General features: G+C 39.0%; 1 protein-coding gene across 1 annotated transcript; it reads right to left on the bottom strand.

Annotated features, from left to right (window-relative positions):
- Nucleotides 1-53: 53 nt before the first annotated feature.
- Nucleotides 54-18,116, bottom strand: TBCCD1 (TBCC domain containing 1). Its single transcript, XM_002914819.4, has 8 exons — nucleotides 17,965-18,116; nucleotides 14,901-15,279; nucleotides 11,218-11,373; nucleotides 7,552-7,918; nucleotides 5,517-5,703; nucleotides 4,879-5,376; nucleotides 3,758-3,907; nucleotides 54-1,272 (listed from the first exon to the last, which is right to left on the bottom strand). The coding sequence occupies exons 2-7, from the start codon at nucleotides 15,234-15,236 to the stop codon at nucleotides 3,778-3,780; spliced, it is 1,674 nt and encodes a 557-aa protein (XP_002914865.1). The 5' UTR covers nucleotides 15,237-15,279; nucleotides 17,965-18,116; the 3' UTR covers nucleotides 54-1,272; nucleotides 3,758-3,777.
- Between the last annotated feature and the right edge of the window lie 1,507 nt (nucleotides 18,117-19,623).

Raw genomic sequence — 19,623 nt, 5'->3', positions numbered from 1 at the left:
ATAATTACTAATTCACTGACCAGTGAGCATACAAAGCAATGTTTATCAGTGGATTCATTTAATAATTTAATAATCTTTAATAATTTAATACTTCTTTTTCCTTTATCTTAAAGAATACCGCTTTCCCAATCAAATGTAAACTTTATTTTGATAACATCACAAAGTGACATTGGTAATTGAGAGGGAGAAAACATGACCCCAAAACGTGCCACTGTAGCATGTGGATTATTTTGAGCTAAAGGTGACGAAGACCCCGCAGATTCAAGAAAAACTTAATTTACCTAAAATAATTCAGATGGGGGCCTGGCCCAGAAGAGCTATTACCAGAGGGAACTTTTAATCTGAATGGCCCGTCTGTATGACGAGGCAAACATCTAACTGCCACACATCTGCTCTCCTTAACATCCTGTGTATTACCTTCCTCCCCTCTGAAGCCCGAGGCCCATACCCCCTTCCTTAGCTCAGGGTGGCATATAAACCAACTGCCTGACTTGTTCCTGGGACTCACATTCTTAAGAGTCTCCCATAGATATGTAATTAAAATTGTTTTCTTCCTGTTAATCTATCTTATGTCCATTTAATTAATAGACTAAAGCCAAAAGAACCTAGAAGGATAGAGGAAAAATTCTTTCCTTCCCCCATAAAACCTTTTCTAAAATTAAAAGTAAGCTTTATTTTTTTTTTCAAAAGGAGAAAATTACCTTTTAGAGTTTGCTTATTGAAAATTTGAAGCAGAAAATGAAAAATAAAGATTTTAACACAATTTCATTGCTTCATAGTTTTAAGGACTAAAATATCTTTGTATAAAACTATTTCTGCTATATTTATACACCAACAAACTATATTTTCATTCCAATTATTTTTTAAAAGGAGTAGCAATTTCCTTTTAAATAGTTTCAAAGAACTATGAAACTCTTATTCAACTCTAGGAAGGATGAGATCCTTTCATCATAGAAATTAAAATGTGAAATTTACTTGTAAATCTACATTCAGTCACTTTAATATTAACCTACAATGAAACCGTCTTCATCAACTTCTTCATTTTGGCAACACAAAGATGAGCTTTCTGATTTCTATAAACAATATGTTTATATGATAGAAGTTCATCTAAAATTCGACCTAAGCAGTAATACATCGGTGTGGAATGGAAATCAAGGAACGGTCTTAAATAGGAAGGAAAAAGCCCCAATGCTTCTTAAGCAGCAAGAGCATGTTGCCCATTTAGTTTCAAGACGTGTACCATCTTGCATGCATCCTCCTGCTTCCAGGGCCCTGGAGATAACAAGAGAAAAATATCAATAACTTAATTTTCTATTGCTTTCATGCAAATAATAAGAAAAAACTTGTATTTACAAAATCATGTAAATCAAGGTCAGGTGAGAGTTTAGAGTATTAAATACATAAGAGTTAAGGTTAATTTTATTCCTTTTTTCTGAGGGTCACATTAGTTCATAATAGAAGGCATGAAAAAGTGGCAGGCTATCGGGATTAGCCCCAACTAAAATTTCACCTTCTCATAGTTCCCATTTCCTTTGGATAATCTTCATCAGATTCCCGATTCTTAATCTCAGCATTTATTAAATAAGTATTATAAAATTCCTTTTTGTAAAAAGTAATACACACTTGAAAATGCAAACAATCTATAAACAATAAAGTTTTTGCAATTTTGGGAAACAGTTCAGCATTTCCTCAAAAAGTTAAACCTATAACCTTACAATTCTACTCCTAGGTATATACCCAGAGAATTGAAAACATGTCTACAAAAAAACTTGTACACTAAAGTACATAGCAATATTATTCACAATAAAAGTAAAAACAACTGAAAAGGGGAAACGATTCAAATCTCAGATCAACTGATGAACAAAGTGTGGTATATCCATATAATGGAATATTATCCAGCCATAAAAAGGAATGGCTGACTGACACATGCTACAACAGAGATGACCCTAAGACCATGATATTCAGTGAAAGAAACCAGGCACAAAGGCCACATGTCCAAAGATTCCATTTATAGGAAATGTCCAGAGTTGACAAATCAAGGGACAAAAAGTAGATTAGTGGTTGCCAGGGACTGGAGAAAGAGGGGGTGGAGGAATAAGGGGTGGCTGTCCGTGTGTATGGGGTTTGTTTTTAGGGTGATGAAAATGTTCTGGATTAGTTAGTAGTGAAGGTTGTACAAACTTGTGACTATATTAATAAAAGCCACTGAATCCTTCACTTTAAAAAGGTGAATTTCATGGTATGTGAATTCTATATCAACAAAAATTAAGAATAAGTTTTCAATCACCGTAGACATCTAATCTCATTCCTCAAAGACAAACACTTTCAATAATTTCTTTATGTCCAGGGCTCCTGGGTGGTTCAGTTGGCTAAGTGTCTGCCTTTGGCTCAGGTCATGATCCCAGGGTCCTGGCATCGAGCCCCATGTCAGGCTCCCTACTCGGTGGGGAGTCCACTTCTCCCTCTCCTGCTCCCCTGGCTCGTGTGCTCTCTCTCTTGCTCTCACTCTATTTCAAATAAATAAATATATAAAATCTTCAAAAAAATAAAAATAAAAAATAATTTTTTTGTCCTTTCAGAAGTTTTTAAGGCATATAATAAGCAAATAACTATGTGTGATAACTATCCCTCTTTTTTCAGACACACAAGGCAATATTTTACTCCTCCTCTTCTGCCTTCACCCTTCCAAACCTTCAGCTTAGAGATTCAGTATCGGCACCTACAGACAGACCACATTCTATTTTTAAAGATGCATTCTTTAACATGGATGAACCAATGCATTAGGCATCAGCCCTCTACTGGGAAGCACTGGGTTTGTTTCTAGTCTACAGCTATTTCAAACAATGCTGCAATGAACATATTTTTTAAACAGATCTTTACCTACATAAGTGTATCTATAAGATACATGCTAAGTGAAATTGCAAAGTCAAAGAACCGTGTGCATTTACAATTTGTATTTTGTCAAACTATCCTCCAAAGATGTTGTACAAATGTATACACTTCCCCCAGTGGTAAATAAAATGCCTTACCAGTGTTGTCTACCAGCTTTTGATCCTTGCTAATCTGATAGAGGAAAAATAGTATCTTACATTTCTTTAATTGTAAAGTTATCTTTGTGTTTATAAGTATTTTTCTGTGAACTATTCGATATCCTTTGTGTTTCTATTATTAGTCTTTAAAAAGACTTCAAAATAGAAAAGTAATTTCTATTTTAAAAAAATAATGTTTTATATTTGGATTAAATGACTTCTAGGAAATTTGTCTGTGTCCATGTTCTCTTCTATTGGATCTGTGATCTTCCAGAGTTCAGTATTCAAATCTTCATTTGGATTAATTCTGGTAATTTATGAATAGTCATATGGGCAATTAACAAAGATCAGTTAACTTAATGGATTCGCGTGTGGGTGATGGGAAAGATGAGAGATGTGTTAGAAAGCGGAAATACAACTGAAAGCTATGTATGGGGAAAGTAGAATCTTTGGGCAGTAGAAAACCTGTACTAGGCAAGAAGAAAAAAGACAAAACTTGGCCATTATATTTGCCCATTATTCCATAGACTCCACCTATGGAACAGTTTGGCTGGTCTTTACTGTAAAGTGCGGCAAAAATAGGTATGTAAAGTCTATACATACAAGTGGGTTTGGCAGAGAAAAAGAGGCAGTGGCCAGTAACATAATATTCTGCACAGCTTTTCTGCATGTTTGTAAGGTTTTCCCAAGATAATTTCTTGTAAGTGGTCTACGTTATAAATGCCCACCAGTGTTTCCATGTGGGAGTCTATCCTGCTGCTTGTTTGGAGCCTGCGGCAGGGGGCACAAGACTGTCCAGCTGTTGGCGATGTCCCGTATTAATCAACCACTCATAAAACTTATTCTCCACAAGTACCTGGAACTGCTTCCTTTGATCCCTAAAAGTGCCATCAAGAGCAAAAAAAATGTAAGAACACTAAATTCATGTTCATTTTACTCCAGATGATTATAAAGTACTTTAATGGGATAGACATTAAATTATTTCTGGTTATCCATTTATTCCCTCCAAATAACTGCTCTGCTCAGTTCTGCACATTGGAGCCCACCAACACCCCGATTGGTCAGATACAAAAGTATTCTGCCCAGTCCTCAGCTCCTATCCAAACACTGCTAATTCTTCCAGATCCAACACAAATTCTACTTCCCCCATAAATCTTCCCTGACTACCCACACTGATGTTTTCTGAAGCTCTATTAACCATATGGCGTGTCCCTGGCTTCTAGAGTTCATCTACTACCACAAACATGTAATTTAAAAAATAAGATATTTTAGCACCCCAAGTTTAGGAAGGATATAATTTCAGAAAAAATTTTATTTTAAGTGGACTAAATTTAGCTTTGTTTTAAAACACTGTACTACTGTACTTATTTTTCACATTTTACCATGGATTAGGGAAAATCTGGACAAAAACTAGCACTAGTCCACAGAGCAGCATTAGGAATCCACCCTTGGAGAGTTTATCTGTGATATGGTGGAGTCAGGAAATTTGTATTTCGAACAAGCCTCTTGGATGACTGATGCACAACTGAGGTTGAGAACCACCAATACAGTTTAGAGAGCTAAAAACTAAAACCAATTCATGTAAGTATTGGCTCATGTGGCATGTTCTATATATAATCTTTCATACATACAAATTGTTTCTCTATCAACTAAAGCTTCTGGAAAGAAGGGAGTCTAATTCTTGAGCACCTACTTGCTCCCATCCCCCAACCAAACAGCCTGGAATACTGACCTTAACAAAAGACATGTTACATCTTTTTTATTACTTCAGTACAGCTGTAAACATGTACAGATTAATTTGTTTTCCCATAGAGTTGTACATAAGACAAATTCTCTAGAAAACACTCACTTTGTCAAACGAGCCTCCTTCACAGTTTTCTGCCAGATCTGTATCTTCTGTTCTCTTTGACCCAGTGCCTTCTGATATGCAGATGGAAGGCCCCCAGGTATCTCTGTTGTGTCCCCTTCCATTTCAAAGGGGATAATAAATACATAGAATTCACAAGGTGGTAAGAGTCGGAAGACACTTGCGTTGCAGTTCTCTCTGCACACAATCATTGGCTTATCCCAATAGTTAGGCACCGTAGCGAGGCCGGTCCGGGCCATGTGATCCTCCAGCATTGGGTAATGGGTATGGAAAGGGGCAAAAGTTACTGCCTGGTTTCCAGAGAGAATAAGTGGGCGTGTAGGCGTCAGAACGTGAAAGACGCAGCCTGTTGTAGAAGAGATGGACAAACGATGGCAAACAGCAATGACTTTAATGTTATCACAGCTGTGGACGTGAAGAGCAGTCTGTACAGGGCCTAAGACAAAAGTGCTATTCCTGCATTTCTCAATGGTCACAGATCTGAAAAATGAAGAAATGAGGTAAATTCCGCTGAATGAGAGTAAGATAAAAGAATATTTGACTACAAAATCATTCTCTGATGGCAAAAAAGGATCAACCCTAGTTCACAGAAAAGATCAAAATATCAGAATTGTGCTTACCGTAAGGGAGAGAGCAGATATATAAAAGATTCGTTGCAACGATGAATCTTTACATGTGCCCCCACCAGAGTATCTGAGCTCTTGGCCAAGGTCTGCTTGTAAACCTGGCTCATCACCACCATGCGATGCATCCTAGGGGCCACGTGCGTATTACAAGCAATCTTAGCTCTTTTGGTCGTCCCTTCAACTATTTAAGAAAAACATAAATAAATGAGATCGTTTCAAATCAAAGAAAAACAACCAACCATATGAGGTTACATATGTCTAAGTGTATAAGTGTCTAAAATTAGATACATGTAAGGTTTGGGAAAACATTAGATCTGGGCATTGGGTAAAGAAGTGTTGGCTATACTGTTCCTTGTGTTTTTCTGTATGTTTGCAATATTTCATAATTTTTTGTCATAAAAATTTTTTAAAACCTCTAGTCCATACAAGATTGCCTATGGATCTAAGATTTTTTTTCCCCTGTGTATCTTTCAGGTAATGTGCCTAAGGTCATATGGCTAGGGACAGAGCTGGCCCAACTCAAATAACTCAAGTATCTTTCCCAAATTGCCTTAATTTATCATCCCAATCCTTAAATTGCCATAATACTAATTTCAAACCCTTCCTAAGCTACTTACCATATCATTCCATGAATTCTACTTGGATTCATGCCTTTAACCCCTGCATCGCTAGTAACTGAGAGCACATCTTCCTTCCACACACAGTGCCTTGCACAAACTGACACTCAAAAACTCTGTGCAGGGGTTGCCCTTCTAATACAGTCTCACCGTTATGGGACTAGCTTCTCAAACGGCACCTCTCTGAAAGCCAGTAGGATACCCCTGTAAAGAATACTGGCCAAATATGAGGAGATCACATAAGTACATTATTACTTTTTAAAAAAAAAAAACAATTCTTAATGTTTCCTTTTACTAAGTAAGAAATACATGGTTATTGGAGACAATTTTTAAATACGAGTGGTGAAAGAAGATACAATTTTTTGTGATCCTATTATCCACCTCTGCTAACATTTTGATATAATCCTAAGAGTTTAGATATCCTCTTTTACCTACTAGTGACTACTGTAATGACATTTAAAAACTTGCTTGAGCCTATACTCTTTAATCACCATCAAGAATTATGTAGCATATCCTATATATCTATGGGACCCTTAGATATCTGGAAGTCTGTGACCTCTTACTAGAGCAATAGCTTGGCTGGATTTAGAATTCTTGGATCACAATCTTTTTGCTTGAGATTCTGTAGACATTGCTGAATCATTTTTCATGATCATCAAATTATAAAAATATGTCAAATTATAGAAGTTTGACACAAAACTGATTTTTTAATTACACAGAACCTATTTTTTCTTTATCCTTGAAATTCAGAGATTGTGGAAGTATAGTCTAGGTTTGTTTGTTTGTTTTTCATTAATTTTGCCCGGCATTTGTCTCAGTGTAGGCATCTACTTCTCTTTAAACTCATACCTGGGCCCCAGAAGTCATACAGCCCCTGAAATTATCCTGTTAGCAATCGCTGGATAGTCAGGAATAGGTATCTGATACAACCAAGGCCAGATTTTCTCTACTGTAACTTGACATTTCCAATCCAGAAAAGTCTAATCTGTTTGTGTCTGTGTACCTAAAAAGGACCCCATCTTTACACCAACTCTCTGAGGTTGTCACTGTGGAATGGCCAAATTTGGCTGTGGTGCAGAGAAAACAGGAAGGCCCTCAACACATGAGCATGTGAAAGGGTGAGGGAGAAAGAGTCAGAATAGAGAAAAGCAGAGCAAAGAGACGGTTGACTGAATGTGGAGATCCATTAACTGTGACCAGAATGACCTGGACTCTGAAATCGACTCTCTTAGACTATTGCTGCCTTGATGGAAAAAGTCATAGACGAAAGAGAGCGGTTCCCTTCTTCTCTCTTATAGTGGCAATATTTTTATGTCTTCTACAGAAGATGTGTGATTACTAATGCACCAGAAAACACTAGGTTCCTTAAGTTGTCATTCAATTTACTATGGATTAAAATACTGAAAAAATACCTTGGTGAGCCCAAGCCAATTTCTTTCCAGACTTGAGGCAAGCAGATGTACCAAATGGATTCCCGGTCAAACAGGCTCTCAACCAGGCTTCCAGCTTGTAGAAAGAAAAGGTCTTAGAGATCCTTGAGAAGCCGCTGTCTGCATGCAGTGGTTGCCACAGAGCGAGCTCGTGAAGGGGATATATCTTCCTGGCTCTACTCACTGTACCCTCAATAAGAAAGCTGAGGGCCACAACAGCTTCGCGAGAGACTAGGCTACTATGGGTCGAATGAAATGATGCAGTGAGTTGTTCTGGATCTAAAAGCAGCTCAAGGAGATCTGACAGATGATCACAGACAAAGGCTTGGTGACTGTAATCATTCCAGTTCTAAAAAATATCAAAATAAAGCACTCTTAACAGAACAAATTTTACAAGACTTGAAAATTTTATATTTTAATTATTTTGTATTTCTATTTTGCCTCACCTCCTAAAAAAGCATTTAAGGCAACACTATAAACCTTATAAAGATTTTTTAATATTATGTGATAGGCATAAACAGATTCTCTCCTTTCCTTAGCTAATTCAAAAGTAATACTACAGCTAACCCTTAGTGCATGCCAACCACAAAGTGTTGTATAAACTTTACCATATTTAATCCTAGCAACCATCTTGCATAAGTTGCCGTTACCATGCCCATTTTACAAATGAGGAATTGGAGATACAGAAAGGTTAAGAAACTTGCCCAAGGTCCCACAACTAGTAAATACTCAAAGTTTCAGATCTAACATAAAAATAGCCACCTTGGACATTCATTCCATGAAACACTGGGTTTCTCTAGTTACCTTCTCATATTACAGGAGGAGTTTCAAATTCCACTGGATGAAACAATGCAACTGACCTTACAGTAGCTAGATTTAAGAGAAGTTATCACTTTTGGAATAAGCTTTGAGTTGGCAGATGTCTCAATGACTTGGCTCACTCATTCGACAGATATTTCTTGAATATCTCTTATGCAGTGTTAAGTGATGAATTATGCAAATTGAATAGGACACAGTTCTTGTCCTCAAGGAACTCAAAGCCTATGTAGTGATAAGACAATACAAGCAAGCAACTATTACACAATGAGATAAGAACTACAGCAGAGATCTGTAAAGACATGCTATGAGCCTGAGAGGAATAAGGAACCCCTCTTGGGGAAAAAATACCATCATGGAGTGCTATTAGAACAGATTCTTGATTCATGTTGGTAGTTATGCAAACAGACAAGGAAAAAAGGCATTCTAGGCCTAGGGAACAGCATATGCAAAGATCCACAGCAGTAAAATTATCTGCTGTGTTCAGATAGGTAGGAGCCAATCATGAAAAGCCTGCATGAAACACTAAAGCATCTGGGCTTTATTTCATGTGCCGGGGACTTTAAAACTATTTTCTAAATAGCTATACCTTTTTTCTTTTTGGTAAACGCTCATTTGGATACCATAGAACATGTCGAAGCAGAGCTGTCGCTCTTCATCTCTCTTACTGCACCCCCTCACCCATAGTAGGCCCTGAGGCGGCTCCATGGACCGCAAGGTGAAAACAACAGTGACAACGATAATTACTGATGGGAGTTTTGACAGGAAACAGATACAATCCTTCTGCATTTGGAAAGTCCAGTGTAGTAGGCGGAGTAAAGACTAAAAGCAGGGTGACCAGGTAGGACCTAATTATAGAAATCAAGCCCCCCCACCAATGTCAGTATGGCCTATATAAGAGGAAGAAAAGAGACAGACCTTATTTTTAAAGATCTTATTTTTAAGTAGTCTCTAATGCGGGGCTTGAACTCACAACCCTGAGATCAAGAGTTGCGTGCTCTACCAACTGAGCCAGCCACCCAAAGAGGGACAGATTTTTAAATCAGTTATTTTGGAGGCAGAATAAGCAAGACTTGACAAAAAAGTAGGTATGGGTGCTGAGAGAACGAGCATGGGTAGCTGATGGTAACTTCCTCTGGCTTTGGGAATATAAGTCAATTCAGGTAAAGGGAGATTTTACCGTAGTGACGCACAGTCATCTCCCAAACTGAAGTACAGGTAGGCCTCATCAGAACTGGAACTGGAAGGCCATCAGGAGCCTGGTTCTCTCTCAGACGCCAGTGTCTCTCCATGTCTGTTCCATTCTATTCTTTTTCTCTGATTACCTCAGGGTTTCTAATCCCTCATAACTCCAGGTCACTTGTGAACATGGTGGCTATTCTCGTACCAGTGCTACCTGAGCGTCCAGCTCAAGCACCCAGCACAAACTGGTAATTTCTTCAGTTCCTGGAGGCACTGATTGGGCCAGGTGATCAATCCAAATCAGACCAATTTCAAATACATATCTATGAATGGGTTACTCTAGTCAAGTGTCCATCTCTGGTCTAATCAGTTGTTGGGAGAGGTCATGCTATAGCACAAACAAAGAGTCACCATATACTGATGGTTACCACGCAACAAGTCTCATGCTAATGTATTACTGAAATTTCGCAGCCACTCAGAAATAGGCATTATCATCCCCATTCACAAAACAGAAGCAAAGGCCTAGTTGCCTAAAATCATAATAATATGTGGCAGAGTCAATTTGAATGCAGACTACCTTAATTCCAAACACCATCTCGACATGGTGCCCATTCAACACGGAGAGAACAGACAATGATTGGCCTAATACATCTGGACTTGGACATTCTGCATTTAAGGTACAGATAGGGCATCTACATGAGGAGGGAAATTTAGGATGGAGACAAACTCAGGAGTCATTGAGATATGTGAAGTCATGGGAAGAGAAGAATTATGTTTAAAGAATATGTCTAGCAAGAAGACAACATTGCCCCAGGCAGAATCCTGGGGGAGTAGTGGCCTGTATGGACCAGTGCGGAGGCTCATGAAGAAGAGTGAGAAGGAAAAATGAGAAGCAAAACCAGGAGGGAATCGTATCGTGGAACACAGGGTGGACAGGTTTACTTGAAAAAGGAGATTATAAAAGTGCCAAATATCAAAGAAGTTTTTGTTGTTGCTGTTTGCCTCAGAACATTTTTAAAGAACCTGCACATGGCAGTAATACTGAGATCTATGTTTTACTTAAAGTTTTTTAGAATACTTTTACATAAACAGGTAAAAATGTTTCAGTTTTCTTTACAAAACAGAAAGAAGAAATAACATAATTTCTAGAACTCACAATGTGAGGCAGTTAAGTTTAACCTCTAGGTTGTTGCATCATATAATATGACATAAGCATGCTGAGCTCCGGTATACCAAAGCACAGCACTTAAACACATGACAAGATATTCTTCTCGAAACTGTTTCAATAAATTTCAACAGACTGCAGACACTACATCTTCTCATGTATCCTGAGTCAAATAAGTAGATTCAAATTCATTAACATTGGCAAAAATGAGAATGCTAATGAGAGTACAGTGAATAATTTGCCCCCAAATCATGTGATTTTTGTGTCATTGAAGAAATGAATGGAAATTACTTCTCTATTTGACTAACTGCAAATATTTATTTTGTTTTATAATAAGGAAAAGAAACGAAAAAGCAAAACAAAACAAAACACGCCAGCAAATGACTGGCTTATATAAGTAATCCCAACACAATTTTTAATGAAGGTAAATCATCTCCCTCATAAATTGTCCCTTTCAAAGAAGGAGACCAAAATTTAAACAGTACCTTATTATGGCAACTGGATTTTTCAGTCGAGTCAGGAGACTGAGATCTATTTCTGGGACTAGGCCACTCTTCTCCAATCAAAGATGTCCTCAGGGAGACCTTGTTTAACTGCTGTATGTATAAGAAGAGCAGGAACTGTAGGGTGTCCACTGAAAGCTGGCCAAAAAGAAAAGAAATGATGAACACACGTCCTAAACCACATCAGTCCCTCGTCTACAACTAAGCAGATACAGTAAAATAAATTCACAACAGTTTGCCAATCCTAAAAAAAAAAGAAAGAAAGAAAAGAAAAAAGGAAACTTGCTAGCATTTGATATGTATGTTTCTGATACCCAGATATAGGAGCTTATAAAACTAATTAAACTAGAGTCACTCACCTTCTCGGAAAGCTATGTAGCATCTACGGCATAGGCATTCTCTCCCCAAAATCGATGAGAGGAGAGGATGAAGTATGTACTTTTTAAAAGTATAGTATTTCAGAAGTTTAAAATCGCAGTTAAAAAAAAGACAAGCTTTAGTCATTTGAATAAATAAATGGAAGAAAAGAAGATGGAAATTTCAAAAATATGCAGTTTAGTCTAACCTAAGGCTCACAGACTTATCAATAAAGTTTAGGGTATCGATGCAACACCTGAAATTGTATGTAAGTTTTTGGTGTATGTACATTTTGTGGGTGAGGAGGACTCAGGTTTTCATCAAGTTCTTAAAAGAGTGTTTGACTTAAAAAAAATACCACTGGTCTGATAGATGTTTATAAGTCGTTTCTTATTTGAAGAAGGGTATGGTTTGAAGCTCCGGATTATCCTCATGTACCCGTTTCCATACCCAGACGGGAGACACAAAAACGTAATACATCTGCTACTACAGCTCTATTCACCATGCTTCCCAACCCGGCTCAAAATTGCTATAAGTAAGAAATTGAAAAATACAGATTCTCAGGACCACCTAAACCCATTTAATCAACTAGCAATCAGAACCCCATAAACCTACATAATTTTTTTAATGCTTACTTTCTTAATTAAATTTTTTGAGATAACTGTAAATTCAGATGCAGTTGTAAGAACAGAGAGATCCGTGTACACTGAAGGCAGTTTCCCATCTTGCAAAGCTATAATACACTAGCACAATCAGGGTGTTGACACCGATGCGGCCAAGTTATAGAACATTTCCATCCACACAAGGATCTCTCATGTTGCCCTTATAGCCACACCTACTTCCTACTTCCCTCCCACCCTCACCCCTTCCTTAATTCCTGACAATCACTTATTTGTTCTCTATCTCTATAATTTTGTCATTTCAAGAATGTTATATAAATGGAATCATACAATACATAACCTTCTGGAATTGGCTTTTTTTTACTCAGCAAAATTCCTTGATTTTATACATACTTCCATTTAACAATTATTTATTATATTATCATTATTCATATACCTTCCTCTTCGTGAAACTATAAGATCCTCATCTTTTTCATTTTTATATTCCTAGTAACTAGCATAGAATCTAGCACATAATAAGCACTCAAAAACTCTGGAGCTTCTTGAAGGTTTTATTAATCTCTGTATCCAGCATCCACTACTGTACCTCACACACAGTAGGCACTCAATGTTTAATTAATGAATGACAATAATGTCCTTCCTCTCTTGCCAAACTTTTCAATTTCCAAACCTTGTTTAGATATTACCCCATGCGGCAGAGTGTGGCTAGATACTAAATAAATACCTTTTCTTTTTTTCCTGGGCACACATTTATTTTTATTTTTTTTTTAATTTTTTTTTATTTTATTATATTATGTTAATCACCATACAGTACATCCCCAGATTCCGATGTAAAGTTTGATGCTTCATTAGTTGCGTATAACACCCAGTGCACCATGCAATACGTGCCCTCCTTACTACCCATCACCAGTCTATCCCATTCCCCCAACCCCCTCCCCTCTGAAGTCTTCAGTTTGTTTCTCATAGTCCATAGTCTCTCATGTTTCATTCCCCCTTCTGATTACCCCCCTTTTCTTTATCCCTTTCTTCCCCTACCGATCATCCTAGTTCTTATGTTCCATAGATGAGAGAAATCATATGATAATTGTCTTTCTCTGCTTGACTTATTTCACTTAGCATTATCTCCTCCAGTGCCGTCCATGTTGCAGCAAATGTTGAGAATTCATTCTTTCTGATAGCTGAGTAATATTCCATTGTATATATGGACCACAGCTTCTTAATCCAGTCATCTGTTGAAGGGCATCTCGGCTCCTTCCATGATTTGGCTATTGTGGACAATGCAGCTATGAACATTGGGGTGCATATGGCCCTTCTCTTTACTACGTCTGTATCTTTGGGGTAAACACTGGACACACATTTAGATGGCATTTCTCAGCCTCCCTTGAAGTTAAACGTGGTATAACTGGGTTGCAGTCAATGGAATGTGGGTGGATTGACATACGTCACTTTCAAGTCTCCCAAAAAGGCTCCAGCAAAAAATGGAAGTGAAGGACTCTGAGGCCCTAGTGGGCATGGCTGGGGCAAACTGTATTATACCCACAATTACTCACTTCCACATCCTCTAGGAGGCTTATACAGCCCGATCCATGGCCGTGGGATTTCCCTACCTCCTGCAAGGTAGTTTACCTCCCCATCGTCCTGATTTTAGACATGGACATATAACAAAACTTCAGCCAATGGAATGAAACTAATTATAGTATATGTCCCATCAGAGCAAACGTTTTAAGAGGCATCATGAGTTTTCTCCTGCTCGGCTGCTCTTCTCTTCTGTCATGGAATAGGCATAACCTATATAGAATATGTTTCTTCAGCCTGGGTCCCCAAATGAGTAGACACATAGAGGATAGCCATAACTTTTAGCCCTAGCTAAAGTGCAGGCTGCATGTAAAATAAGCAAGAAACAAACCTTTGTTACTGTAGGCCATCGGAATTTCATTTTGGTTTGTTTTTAACTGCAGCAAAGCTAATAACATTGTGGTTCCAAAAGACAGAAGAAGACTAGATCTCTGAGAGTCACTGCTTGGACAACAGCAGTCTAGAGACTCATCCAACCAGATGCCCTGTTGTTACACTGCTACATGAATGAGAAATAAACTGTTACTGTGCTGAGCCACTGAAATGGCAGGATTGCTTGTTACTATAATGAGCCTACTCTGATTAATATACTTTCTCTGTGAAGTCTTTCCTGATCACCAGAACTACCCGTTCTCTTCCTTATCTTATTTCTGTACTTTATGCACACTTTTACTATTATACATTCCACACTATCAAATAGCACTTTTTTTACACACCAATTTCCCCTACTAGTCTATGAGCTCCATGAGGGCAGAGATGCTGTTCCAATCATCTTTGAATCCCAGCACATAGAAGATGCTCACTTAAAAATAGTCAGGTTCTCTGACTGTAATATATCAATGATTCATAACCACGCACTCACCTTAAAATATTTTTAAAGTCAGGGTTACAGGGTTCTTGTAACATTATTGCTTAGGAAGTAGGTGAATAGGGATTGCTAAGTAAGGGGTAATTCATTAAATACTGCAACTGGAATGGTTAAAAAAAAAACGGCACTTTCGGATCACAATAGTCATTAACCTAAAACCACACACTGTACAGCTAGTACAAAAAGTAAAGATAGCTTATTTTCTGTTTATATAAAAAGAGTTAAACATACATATAAATCCATACCTGATTTCTTTGCTTTTCAACTTCATCCTCAGACATGCAGTTGGACAGAATCTCAGACCACTCCAGGCGCTCCTCTGGTGTCTTCACTGTAAGACTATCAAATATTTCAAAGTAAAGCCACGCCAGATCCTTAGCCAACTGCAGCTTCCCACAGGCAATGTGCCTCCACGTAGACCAGTACAGGCGTGGGTAAGCTCCTTCTGTGGCCCGGGTTCGCACATACGTGGATATCTTCCTGAGATAGTGAAGACTGAACTTGGACGGAGGGGGGACCTGCAAGGCACCCACTATAAAGGGTTCTGCTTTCACCCAGAGGAGAACTCCGGACTGATCCATATTATCTTGAAAGACATCTGTGTCATAAGGCTTCTTGGCATACCTAGGAAACAAAAGTTTTTTCACACATTGATTTGAAACAAAACTCATTTATACATGTTCTTTTTGTTGTTGTTTTGTTTTTTCCATTTATACGTTTTCTTTAAGGTGACCCCCTCCCTTCACTGTTTTAAGATGTACCATGTCAGTTTAAAAAGCAGATCTAGTTTATCAACCAAGTGCAGAATGAATTTTTGGTCAGATGTCACTATAATGGATTTGAACAAGAAAAATTTTGTGATAAAACAAAATTATCTTACTTGAATTGTTCAAAGTGGTTGTTTTAGGGAGAGTGTATAAATGTGTGAAGTATGAGTTGGAATCCTGCACAGGAAAGGAATTAAAGAAGAAATGAGAGAGTCATCTCTTCACAGGAAATCTTTGCCTTCCCTGAGAGGTGAGGCTAGTCAAAATAAGGGGAATAAAATTTCAGAGTCAAATCACTTACACATAGAGGATGGGGGTTAAAGATTTAGACGTGTTAGCTGACATATAGTTCACTAGGCAGCACTAACATGATGCGGCGGATGAATGCTCACACAAGCGTGGGCTGCAGAAATAGATCACCTTTAGTCTCTGTAACAGTGAAGCTGCGCTGGCATCTTTGTGCTTAGTTCAGGTGCAATGCTTTCAGATTTCACTGTTGTTTCTTTGTCATAACAACAGTACATAATTTTTATGGAATACTTATACCATATCTAAAAATAGAAGGGGAGGAAATCATCCACTGTCCCACCATCAAAGGGAAACTAGTTACTAGTCAATTGTACTTCCTTTCCATCTCTTTTTCTACACAGATTGGATGTTAGCTTTTGAATTTTCAAGCTTGTGATAACAGCATATATACAATTCTGTTATTTTAAAAGCTTCATTGCACTCTAAATTAAGGTACCCTAGTTTATTCACCTGTTCTCCTATTTTTGGACATTAAGTAGGTTTAAAATTTTTCACAAAAACAACTTACACAAAATACTAATTATTGCTGAAGTGAGGTGATGAGCACACGGTGGTTTATTTACCTATTCTACTTTCGTATATGTTAAATTTTTCCACTGTAGAAAATTTAAATGTAGGTGAAGGTTGAAGGGGATTAAGAAGTATAAAATTCCAGTTATAAAATAAGTAAGTCACAGCGAAGAAAAGTACACATGGGGAATATAGTCAATAATATTGTAATAACTTTGTGTGGTAACAGATGGCAACTACACTTATTGCGCGTGTTTTTTTCCTTTTGTTTTGTTCTATTTAAGTAGGCTCCACACCCAGCGTGGAGCCCAACACTGAGCCTAAACTCACAACTGAGATCGAGACCTGAGCCAGTGGTATTTTGAAATGTATAAAATTGTCGAATCACTAATGTTATACAACTGAAACTAATATAATGTATATCAACTATACTTCAATTAAAATAATAACACAAAAAGTTTAAATGTTTCACAATTATAAATAGTGCTATAATTACCATCTTTCTGCATGTTTTCTGCACTATGATTATTTCTGAGAAAATTTTCAGATACGCACTGGTGAAATGAATTAAATGACATTTCTAAAGCTCCCGACACATATTTCCATCGCTTTCCAAGATGACTGTATCAAACTGTACTATCACTTGACCAAGGTACCATCGAGTACCATTTGACCATTGAGCACTCCTCAGCATTAAGTAACATCACTTAAAAACCTTTCTTATATCACTGATGGAAAATGCTATTTATTTTTCTTTATGTATTTATTTATTTATTTATTTATTTATTTATTGCTATTATGATACTTTCCATTTGATTCCAAGACTGTCATGCTTTTGGGGGGAATTATCTGCTCAAAAAATAACTGACATCAACTGGGTGCTTACTGTGTTCCAGGTAGCACACTAAATAATTTTCATTCTTCACCTCCTTTCGTCCTCTCAACCGCCTAGAGATAATATGATTGTCCCCATTTCCAGATGAGCATACTGAGGCTTGGAGAAGTTAAGGGACTTACCCAAAGTCACATACTTAGGTTGGGACGACCCTGGATTAGAATTCAAGTCTGTCTGACTTGAGGACTGTGTTACTTACAAAAATACTTTAGGAACCCAGTTTTGGGAAAATCTCTGGAAAATTGAAGTGGATTCAGAAAAGGATTACCAGAACGAGGGGCCTTAGATGTGAGGCCCCATAAGCGCCAGGTAAAGGAACGTGGGAGCATGAAACCCAAAAGAAAGGTGTGAGAGGGTAAAGGGCAACTTTCTCCGTATACGGGAATGGCTTAGCGCTGTTCTGAGGACAAGAGATGAAAAGTTATGAGAGGATCTTATTCGCCCCAAGACAGAAAGAGGCTGCTCTGTGAGATCCTGAATTCCTCAAGGATGCGATCGAAAGCCAGATCCTGGGGAATGAACTCAGACTCGAGAAGGCTAAATTCCTAAACAAACAAGGCCTTTTTCCCTCTCAAAAGCAGCCCCTGAGAGCGCTGGGTTGGGGGTTTTTCAGGCGGGGAGATGGACGTGAGACCCACAGCCGTCCTCTGAGGGCTTTGCCGCCACTTCCGACGCTGTCTTAGTCCGGGCCGCACGAGCTCCCGGGCCGGGCTCTGGGAACCGGTAAGCCCCAGCCGGTAGGCTCCGTAGCGGACCGAGACCTGGCGATCCAAAGGGCAGCCTCCCCAGCCCGCCGTCCCTCCCTGGCGCCGGCCCGCGCGCGGTTACCTGCGAAGGTAGGGCCGCTCCGCCGCACCCTCCGCGCGCCGCCGCGCCCAGCTCGCCAGGCCCGCCCCTCGCCCGCCTCACCCACTGCGCAAGCGCCAGGCCTCGCACCACCGAGAACTGGAGGCCGACGTTGCTAGAGCGGCCTCCCGCTTCTCCCGCGGGCTGAGAAATACGTGGCTGAGGCCAAGGGTCCTCGGTGCTGAGACCTGGAGCCAGACCCGGCGGCTTCTGGTATCGTGCCTTTCAAATCAGAGAAGTAGGACGTTTTCTATTGCTCTACACATCTATGGTCAGCCAATAGCTGCTGGTAAGGTCAGCACGCTTTGATCAGTAATGTAATGACAATGACAGTTTACATTTATAGTGTTCATCGCGGGCCCGCCCTGTGTAAAGCACCTTTATGTGCATTATCTCAGTCTTCCCAAGAGCCCTTTAAGTTAAGTACGGTTGTTTTACCGACAACTAAACTAGGACGTAGAGAGGTAGAAGTAACACACTCCTAAGGTCACAGCAAGAGAGCTGCCAGCATAGAAACCCAGGCGGTCTGAAGCGAGAGCCCCCGGGGTTATTAGCTCCTTAACAAAAGAACCCCCAGGCTAGCTTTATTAGCTTTCCCGCCACGTTACCGCTTTCTTGAAGCTTTTTTGGATTCCACCGTGCAGAAGACCACTCCTTCCTCGAAGCCTCCACTTAATGATTTTTAGCCATTTCCTGGTTTCTTAGTTCGTTTATGGCTTGTATAAGGTGTGGGAGTTACAAGGGTAAATAAGACCATAAAGTGCAATTTAGTTCCTCTTTTATGTGGCCTCTCTCCTCCAGTAGGCATCTTCCTGAAAGCAGTAACCTTGTCTTTTTCCCTTACCTCTGTATAAGCCAAGAGCAGATAGGGACCTTGGATTCAAACAGATCTGGGTGAGAATTCAAGCTGCACCACTAAATAGTTCAGTGACCTTGGACAGATTCTGTCACCTCTATGCCTTTGTTTTCTGCAACAGCAATTACTATTGAGTACAACTGTGTCTGTCACAGTGCTAGGCACTAGGATCACAGCAGTGAACAAAATAGATCTCCGCCTTCCTGGAGTGCATATTTTAGTAGGGAGAATGGATAATACATATTAAGGAAAAAACTGGACAGTTTCAGAATTTAATAAATGCTATAAATTTGGAGGGGGGGAGGAGGGAGTCAATGTGGAATTAGATCTGAGGACTTAAGTATAAGAAGCCAGCATAGGAAGATCACAGTTGAAACAACTTTTACTCTGTGCCCGGCTCCGTTCTAAGATGCTGTTCTCTTCAGGTGTGAACAGAACAGTCTAGATTCATGCTCTCTTGAAACTGGCATACAGTTGTGTGAGTGTGGGGGGTAGGGATGGAAACAAAATAGGATGGTGTAAGAATAAGGGACTCAGCAGGGGCTATTTTTCATTGGTCAGGGAAGTCTTCTCTGAAGTAGTGACATTTCAACTGATCTGAGTGTACAAATGAGTCACCCATGTTTAGAAACTAAGGGACGAGTGCTTGAGGCAGAGAGAACAGCTAGAACAAAGGCCTTAGGGAGGAACAAGTTTGATGTATTAAAGAAAAAGAAAACCAGTTTTGCTGGAACATGGTAAGGAGTATATTAGGTGAGGGCACAGATCATATTAGGCTTAAAGAT

The sequence above is a fragment of the Ailuropoda melanoleuca genome, chromosome 1 (assembly GCF_002007445.2).
Source record: "Ailuropoda melanoleuca isolate Jingjing chromosome 1, ASM200744v2, whole genome shotgun sequence".
In the NCBI taxonomy this organism is placed as follows: domain Eukaryota; kingdom Metazoa; phylum Chordata; class Mammalia; order Carnivora; family Ursidae; genus Ailuropoda; species Ailuropoda melanoleuca.
Note: the sequence above shows the minus strand (reverse complement) of the source record. Positions and strands in the feature narration are given on the sequence as shown.